Genomic DNA, 9,206 nt, shown 5'->3' on the forward strand with positions numbered 1-9,206 from the left:
TAATTTGTGATGCTTTGACAAACAACTGTTGAATTCGAATCGACATATCCTGAGTTTGTCAAATCCTAAAAAAAAGAGGTCTCAAATACTGACGACAGGTCAGCATGTTCTAATTCAGACTATTAGTAATAATTAATTTCTGAGTAGTTTTATTGCTGCAATTAAGTGTCTCACTTAATTAATGGTTAATGGTGGATTATCTGATAAACAAATTTCTACAGTTGTGTCTTGACATATCTGTATGTATTTTGTCTTTACTTCCGCAATTTACTCCACCGTCAAATTCTATTACTTAGTAATTGTTACATGTCCAAAGTTAAATTCACTAAATTACCTTCTTCATATGAATGTGTTATACATACTCCAGAGTAGTAAAGTTATAAAACCAGAAGAAATTCTGTGACAAAATTCATCATACACATAGTTTCATTGTGTACATCTCACTTATACTCTCTCTCACAAGCTATACACATCATGACACCATCTGATGTTTTACCACTTTTCAGCCAAACCACAATCATTCATGGAAATACATTTGGCACTAACAATTACTTAGCTCTGCTTACACATCAGCAACTACCATCATCTTTTCATGATATTCAGGATTTTCTACTTCAATGTTCAATTGGGTATGCTCATACGAATCCTGTCAAGGTGTCATACAGGGCTGTCATGCAGGTATGGAATACAGCTTTGGTAAATTTAAAAAACATTGGCTTTTCTTTTGAGTATGAGGGCCAAAGATATAAAGTTGATGCTGATATTCTGCTTCAAGCCTTGAGATTGCCTGCCCTTGATGGTGCTCCTGATACTCATACCACTGAGCAGCTGTTTGATATGCTAAGGACTTTAGGCTATCAAGGAGAAATCACAACCATTTGAAAACTAGCAAGGACTAAACTGAAAAGAGAATGGATTTTTTTTTGATTGCATCAGTAGGTGTTTCTTGAATAAGACAACAAATTTTAATGCTCTTCCATCCACTTCTCTGAAAATTGGGTACTCTCTTCTTTACTCTGGTAATTTTGATTATGGTAATACAATACTACACTTCATAATTGCTAAGAGAGCAGATGCATCAGGAGTGATAGGCTATGCTAGATTTCTTTAACTAATTTTCAATTTTCTATGCCCTAATGCTATTTTTGATGATGATGAACTACTTCCTGTTTTTCAAATTTCTGAAAAAGCTATCACTGATCATATTAAAAGGGATAAAAAGAATAAATTTTCAAGACCTCCCTTTCTTCCTAGAGAGGTCAGGCAATTTATGTCAAGAAATAGACCTACTCCTACACAAGTGCCTGCAAATCCTGATGTTGGCACCTCTGTCACAGTTCCTGATGCTGAGAATCAAGAAACCACCCATCTTGTTTCTAACCCAAGCATTTCTTCTTCCAAACAGCAAACACACCCAGCTTCTAAATTAGCCTCCTCTGTTGTCCCTCAAAAGACATCAATTGTAATAAAGAAAAGGCTGTTTACAAAATCTGTCACATCTGGACATAAAGCTAGACAAGCCTCACTGAGTGAAAGTGAGAAGAAAGAAGACTGTTTTCCAGTCAGGAAAAGAAGACTGATCATACCTGATGATTCTGACTCAGATGATTAGATGCCAATAGGGCCCTTGTCACAAATCAAGAAATCCATTGATCAACATCCTGATGACTCTGTTGACACTACTGGAACCAAGGAGCCAACTATTGATGCTAGTGCTCTGCTCAACAAGCTTCCAGTAATTAAAGCAAATTTGAACTCAAGATAACTGCAAAGAGCCAGTCGAAAAGAAAAAGTGAAGAAGTAGTTGGATACATCAGAAAGAAGAAGAAGACTCGGCCTCTTGCCAAGGATGTCAGTACAGAAGAACCTAAGTCTCAAAGGGATTTAGCAATTGCAACACATCCATTTACACAAGAACCATCTTCTCAAAAGGAAGATGCAGACACCGAGGTTGCACAAATCATTGTTAATATTGCTCAGAGTGATTTTCTTATTGACTCTGTTCAACTACTACTGGAAAAGCAAACACATCAGGAGATACTGTCAAAGGTGGATGCAATCATAAATGATCCTACTTTTGAGAAGAGCACACAAGAACCTTCACCAAGCATTGTTGAAGCAACTCACATTTCTCGGACTCCACAAGAACCATCAGTTCAAAGTACTGATGCCGGTCTCTCACCTTCTCCTGACAGATCAAATCCTGATGTTACAACAGCTCCTGCTGAGATTCATCCTTCAACTGAACTAGTTACTATTAATGATCCCCTATTGATTGCTAGTTTACAAAAGCATCCTGATGTGTTGTTTGTTCCTCCACTATCCTTACTTCCACTTGAGGACTCACCTTTAGGTATTGCTAACTTCCTCATATATTCACATGTTTGTATGATTATAAATAGTCTCTTCTTTGAGGTTACCTCTATTTATATGAAAAGCATACAACTCTTCTCAGCCATCTCTTATTTCTTTGCTAAATGTGTGATTGAGCCTTTCTGTGAGACTATGTGAAAATATCATATAAAGAATTTTTTTTTAAGTGGCAGTCTCCTGTACTGGCAAAAGGAGAGGTAGCTTTGAGACAAGAATCTTATAAGTTTATTTTGTGAGAACAATATTACTCTTAAAATTAATATATTGTGTGAGAAGTGATGAGATCACTTAAAAAGAACAGAGAGATTTAGGTGTTACCATGTTTCTGTTTCAGGATCTCATCAGCCACAGGCATCTCTTGCAAAGGATTTGGATAAAGGCAAGGCAATTCTGCCTTATTCTGCAAATTCTTCTGATGAGTTGTATGATTCTGATAATGACAGTGATGCGGATGATTCAGACACAGCTCAGCTTAAGACTGCAATTGATGCATCTAAGAAGTCCAATGTTGGTTCTTCTTCGCACTTCAATGAAAATCCTTCTTATTACAATGCTGATGCTGAGTATTTTTGACAGACATAATGGGATTATAAATGGAAACTTGCATATACTTCTATCTCATCTGATATTGGCCTGCAACATATTCATCGTGCCTATGATGAAATTCAAACTCCTGATCTGAAGTTGCATCTTAAGGCCTCCACTATTTCTGTTAAAGGAATTCACTCTGACCTTGATGAAATGAAGAAGTCTCATGTTGCTGTCAAGGAAAAAATTGATGGATTTATGCTTCACACACCTACCTCAGCTGAACTCAAAAGTGTGAAAAATACTATCATAGATGTTGTTGACTCTCAACACAGCATGGCCTCTAGACTTTCCTCCTTAGAAGATAAGGTCTCTTCTATAGGTGACAAACTGGATGCTCTGTTTTCTCTTCTTTCAAATACTGATGCCAAAAAGGGGGAGAAGATAGTTGCTACAAAATGTACACCAGATTCTATTCAGACAAAGGATAAGGATATTGATGATGATGGTGATAAGAATAAGAATCCAGTTACAGATATTCAAATTGCTTCTACTACTCAACAACCTCAACATTCCAAGAAGACTGGTTCTTCAGGAAAAGGAAGTCTACTGGTGCTCATAAAGCCAAGCACAAGACTACTGCTGGTGCTCCTGAGGATGATGACGTTACAATCTCTAATTTAGCAGATACTAAGGGATTATTCTTCCCTTATAGGCATAAGAAAACAGGTGAAGAGATTGTCTTGTACTACAAAGACAAGAGGTTTGAGCAAAAGAATGCTAGGAGTGCTCTTGGGTATATAACTGCAGAATTTCCTGATCTAACACCTGAAGAAGCAGTTATGCAATAAAAGGAGTTAATAGCTCAAATTAAAGCTGAAGCTAACACTTCTAAAGGAAGAGGAAAAAGAGGTGGGAGATCTATAAGAGCTAAAGGAAGAGGAGGAAGAGGAAGAGCTTCTAAATCAAGTCAAGTGACTACATTTAACTCTAATTTTCTGAATTTTCTATTCGGAGAAGGTTATGTTCATGTACAAGGATATGAAGGAGATGAAGAAGTTCAGAAGCCAGAAGAGTTGATTATGCAAAGGAAGAAAAGATCAGCCACTGACATTGATCAAGCTGATACAACAAATCAGAATGTAACTCCTGATGCAGACACAAATCCTGAGGTAAAAGCAGATCATGATGCTATGAACCTGATAACTGATTTTGACTCTGATGAAAAAGTTACCGAAGCACTAAATGAGTCAGCCCTTATTACAGTAGTCACTCCTCATGTTTTAGAGGTTGATGAAAAAGAAAAGGTTGATAGAAGGAAAGTTGATCAAGCATGCAAAGATTATGTGCAGAGAGTTTTAAAATCAAAGAGAGAACTATGGCATAAAGCAAAAGGGAAGATTCATGATTTGTCTACAAGTTATGCTCCTCTCAGCAAGAAGGACAGAAGATGGAAAGACATTTATACATTTGATTATCCTAAAGGGTTCAAGCATGTTGAATTTGTGTCAGCAGGGTTAAGAGACTCTATTTCAGAACAGGAAGATGTTGATAAGTCCATCAAGAAACCTTCTTGGGTGGAATACAATGAAAAACTGAAACTTATCAAATATCGAACCAGAGGAGGCATTGGTCATTCTGATATGGAGATTTTAAGATCTGATCTGCTGGATATAATTACTCTTACAGAGAATCTTGGTGAAAGAATTTCTCCTTCACATCTTGAGAAAGTTGAAGCTGTGAAGATCGTTTATAGAAAGATAAATGATAATGATGTCAGAGAAGAGATTCTGTACTTTTTCAGAGATGGTAAAGTAAAGAGCTTTACTTTGCAGCAACTCTTAATAAAGACTGTGACATAATTGAAATACATTCACTATCTTCTTAGAGTTGAGAACAGTGTCACCAGAAATTGGTCTTCTATGATACTTGAAGTCATCAGAAGAAGAGTCATGATAAAATATGATAAATATAATGGTGATTATGTTCCTGAGTACAGAACTTATACTGGTCAAGAAATGAAGATGAAAAAGGGAGCTGCAGTGCTAAAAGTTTTTCTCAACAGTCCTCAGTTATCCTTCAGTCCTGATCATGAAGATGTCAGTTTAAGTTTCATATTGATTGGTGATCTTGCGATAAACAAAAGCTAAATTTTTAAGTTGAGATCAGCCATCTATCAGCTTGGAGAAGACAGTGAAGAGAAGAAAGAGTTGAAAAAAAAGCTTGTTAAAGTCCTATGAGATAAGGAGGAATAAAGATTGAAAAACTTTCTGGAAACAACTGTCAGTTATCTGAAGATACTGAAGTAAGCTTTACTCCTTGTACATTTTGTAGATTGGTTTTGGTATCATTGAGAATGGAATTTGTGCTTCATTACATTAAGCATAAATTGGGGGAGATTGTTACATATTAAATTCTCAATGATCAGAAGAAGCTCAGGATCTGGATGTTTGGATGTCATCAGTATTTGATGTGTCGTCAGGATTTGACACATCATCAGCATTTGGATGTCATCAGTATTTGAAGACAGTCAGCTTAGAAGATTTGTTATGTTCCTTGTATTGTGGAGTAGATATCTTTTACGTCTGAGTTATAGGACTTTATCTATTCAGTTGAAGATATGTATCAGTTTCAGTTAGCTTTTGATAATGCATATCTTATATTGTTTAGTTGTAGCTGTGTAGTATATAAACACAATTCAGGTCATCACATAGTGTATCGATCTTGAGTATCATTCGACCTAGCAGCTCTCAAGAACACCAGTACTTCTTGAGAGAGTTTTGTAACAGTTTTTATCAGATATATATAAAAGCTGTTATATTTTATTACTTGTTCGAAATATTTATGCAATTGTATACAACCCCCTTAAACAATTGTATCTTTACTGGGTAACATAATATGATATTTTTATCAATTTAAACATATGCCACATAAGCAATAATTTTGAATTTTCCCAGTAAACTGATGTTACTGGTATCTTGAACATCAGTTTTTGAATTAAACTAATATTAATAATATCTTTTAACATCGGTTTGTGTCTAGGAACTGATTTCTATAGTGCATGAACCGATTTCTATGAAAATAATTAACAAGATTTCCTTGTTATCAACCGTCGTGTAAAATCCTCTTTAACATCGGTTTTGTATTTTTAAGACTTTGTTTATTGTGGTATTTAACATCGCTTTTAATTAATAAACTAATGTAAATGTATCACTAAAACTGATGTATTAAGATTTGATAGACTTGGGTTGTTTATTTAATAAAAAATTTATAAATGTTAAATTAACATCATTTTCCACTGTAATGATGTCTGATTACCTGTTTTATTAATGCACATTTAAAAAATACATATGTCAAAAAAAATTAAAACCAAAGAACTCCCAAAAAAATAATTACTACATAATAACAATTGTCTATATATCTAACAACCAAGATTCAAACATCAGGCACAACATTTTTATCTAATCCATAATCCAAACATCAAGTACTACACATTCATCCATCTATTCTAATTGTGCACTAGCTACAATATCCGACAACGTGCAAACCTTCTGGTGCCAAACTTTTAAACTATTTCAATCAGTGCTACTTCTGAACCAAAGAAAGGTCCCCTAATTCTGCACCGGGAAGAATCTGGTCGCTTAGCTTTTTGATTCACCAGTAAAAATAGCAAGCGTGTTTGTATTCATCAGAGGTACCATAAAAGGATTTAGAATAAGATGTCAAACAAAATTACCTTCAAACGTTTCAGATTTCTGAAACACAATAATCGCTGCATCTAGGCGAAGGCGGAAGAACTAAAATAATAAGGGACAAACTTTAGATTTCCACCAGATGCTAGTTCACGATCATTGTACGACCACTTCAATGCACAAACCTGCATAACTACTAACAGAATATTTGGACAAAGATAAGTTTAGATAAAAAAGGAAAATTAACAAAGATGCTCAACCAAGCTTGACATATACTGTTAAGTAGTAACGGACCTCAAAGAAATAGTTGTAGGCAGTTTTATAGTCCTTCTCTTCTGCATGAAGGATCCCGCTTTGCAAATCTATAACTCCTTGTTGAGCTGGTGGCACATAAATCGTATTGGCATCTATTCTTGCAGCTGTAAGAGCAGCCTTTGCTTTGGGAAGGTTTCTCAAAGAGAAATGGAGTTTACTCTCCAACAGGTCTATCTCCACGAGCACTAGTTTGTCATCCAACCTTCTTACCTCTTTGATCAGACCTGAGAGAAGGTTTAGTGCCTCCGAATACTCCTTGCTTTCCATCAAAAGAGCTGCAAGCATTGCCTTAATCCGTTGACAAAGGAACGTACGCTTCTCAGCACGGGTCCACTCAACTATTTCTTTACAAAGGGAGACCTGAAGATCAGAAGTTCCAGGTATTTTAGCTACAGTATCAAAAATTCCAGGAATAATTTTGGCAGTTTTGGCCTTGGGGATCTTGGAAAAGAATGGCCTCAACTGAGTGAGAAGGTTCTGTAGTTCTTCTGCCCTACTTTGTTCTCTAAGAAGATCTGAAAGACTAGAAACTGCCTGTTCTTTGATTCTTAGAGCTTCAGAAGTTGATGAAGGGTCATCAAGTACGCGGTAGAGAATCGCAATGGCTTCAGGTGCAGCTTTGGCTTCTGTAGCTTGAACCAAGGATTCATTGGTTGCCGGGAGATATGATGCCATGGATCCCTTTCGAAAGTCTGTACAAGTGTAACCAAGTGATCAATATCAAGAACACTATATTTACACGAGCTCAATTGAATATTAAAGGTTTATTTCTACTGTGAAGCTTACTTGTGATATGAAGTAAAGTGTAAATAATATTAAAACTGTCCCCTCAAAAGTTTACAAGTTTATGCTTTATAAAAAAGTCTCCTTAATTTTCACTTCTGCTCCTCATCAGTAGCCAAACTACCAAGCTAACAATTTCATAGTAGAAGGAAGAGGAATTTTCAATTTAATTTTCATGATTGTCAAGCTAATAGCATAAACTTAAAACTCTAAAATGTTTATTTCCTTGGAGTCTACAGGAAGTTATCAATAATTAGATATGTCATGATTACAACTCGTAGAAAGTTAAGTTATAATATTAAAACATTGCAGATGCATTAACCTTCAGATTAAAAAGCGTCTGTTTCCTTAATCTGTAAAATGTATGTGTAGACATCTTTTTTCATTCATCATTAAAGATCCAAGTACAGATTCTAATATCATGGAGTAGGAATGAGAGGATCTCATAATCAGATAGTCTCTAAGAGAGTAAAGAATACAACAGCTTGTGGGTACGTCATTGCTTAATGGTGCCTAGGAGTCCACTGTCCAGACACTTGATCACCGCGTAGCACCTTGACAAGAATTATCTATCGAACTTTTATCTATAACAATTAAATTACAGAATATGGGGTAGCTACACAAAAGTATTTCCAAGTCTAAGTTGCTCTTAACAATAAAAACCAATGCAATATGAATGCTATAACTGTTAAGACAGTTCCAGACAACGGATTATTGCTCTCAATAACCGATAACAAAAAGAACTTACAAATATTAATCAGCAACCTAAAACAAAAGGTCTAAAGCCAACTAACCATAAATTTTATCAACAAACAAATTACTAGTAAAAGCTTAAAAAGTAAGTTATGTGCCAGGCAAACTTCAATCATGGTTTTCAACTGAAAACCATAACTGCAGTTTACACGCGTCTTCCAAAACTTAAAAAATATCTTATGTATTATTTTATGGTCGGACATCCCCTCTAATATGGACCCCATGTAGTGACAATAAATTGTGTATCTCAATTTTATTTCATCTTACACATTTAATATTATATCCCAACTTTTCACACGTTTAATACAAAAAGTTGTGTATCACAAATTCAAATTCAGATTCATTTAAAATGTTCATCAAACTAAATTATGATCGAGTATGTATATCAAGTCATCAACAAATTAGTATTTGACTGGTGTTTAGTAAGCCATTAATGTAATACAGATGACGCATAAAGGGTAGTATTTGTAACAAGTATCAAAACATAAATATAGTAAAACTGCTTTGTAAAAAATAAAAATCATCAAGATTGAAATATACTGTAATATATAATTGATGATGTCAAATATTGTTCGAGATAACAATGTCATTAACATCTCTGATCATAGTATGAAGTAAGTCAAATGGACATCTGACCTGAGTAGAAGATTAATGAACAATTATTTTCAGTAATCAGTTAAGCTTGGGGTCAACCCTGAGTAAGTTGTATTGTTATCTAAATTTGTATTTTGTACTTGTAACACTTAAAGTCTGTAAAAATGC

General features: G+C 35.0%; 1 protein-coding gene across 2 annotated transcripts; it reads right to left on the minus strand.

Annotated features, from left to right (window-relative positions):
• Window positions 1-6,204: 6,204 nt before the first annotated feature.
• LOC141716680 (26S proteasome non-ATPase regulatory subunit 11 homolog) lies at window positions 6,205-7,830 on the minus strand. Of its 2 annotated transcripts, XM_074518876.1 has the most exons (3): window positions 7,695-7,830; window positions 6,888-7,600; window positions 6,205-6,786 (listed from the first exon to the last, which is right to left on the minus strand). In XM_074518876.1, the coding sequence occupies exons 2-3, from the start codon at window positions 7,581-7,583 to the stop codon at window positions 6,766-6,768; spliced, it is 717 nt and encodes a 238-aa protein (XP_074374977.1). In that variant the 5' UTR covers window positions 7,584-7,600; window positions 7,695-7,830; the 3' UTR covers window positions 6,205-6,765. The 2 variants fall into 2 exon arrangements, with proteins under 2 accessions (XP_074374977.1, XP_074374978.1); XM_074518877.1 differs by lacking the exon at window positions 7,695-7,830 and having other exon boundaries at window positions 6,206-6,789; window positions 6,888-7,683.
• Between the last annotated feature and the right edge of the window lie 1,376 nt (window positions 7,831-9,206).

The sequence above is a fragment of the Apium graveolens genome, chromosome 4 (assembly GCF_009905375.1).
Source record: "Apium graveolens cultivar Ventura chromosome 4, ASM990537v1, whole genome shotgun sequence".
NCBI lineage: Eukaryota > Viridiplantae > Streptophyta > Magnoliopsida > Apiales > Apiaceae > Apium > Apium graveolens.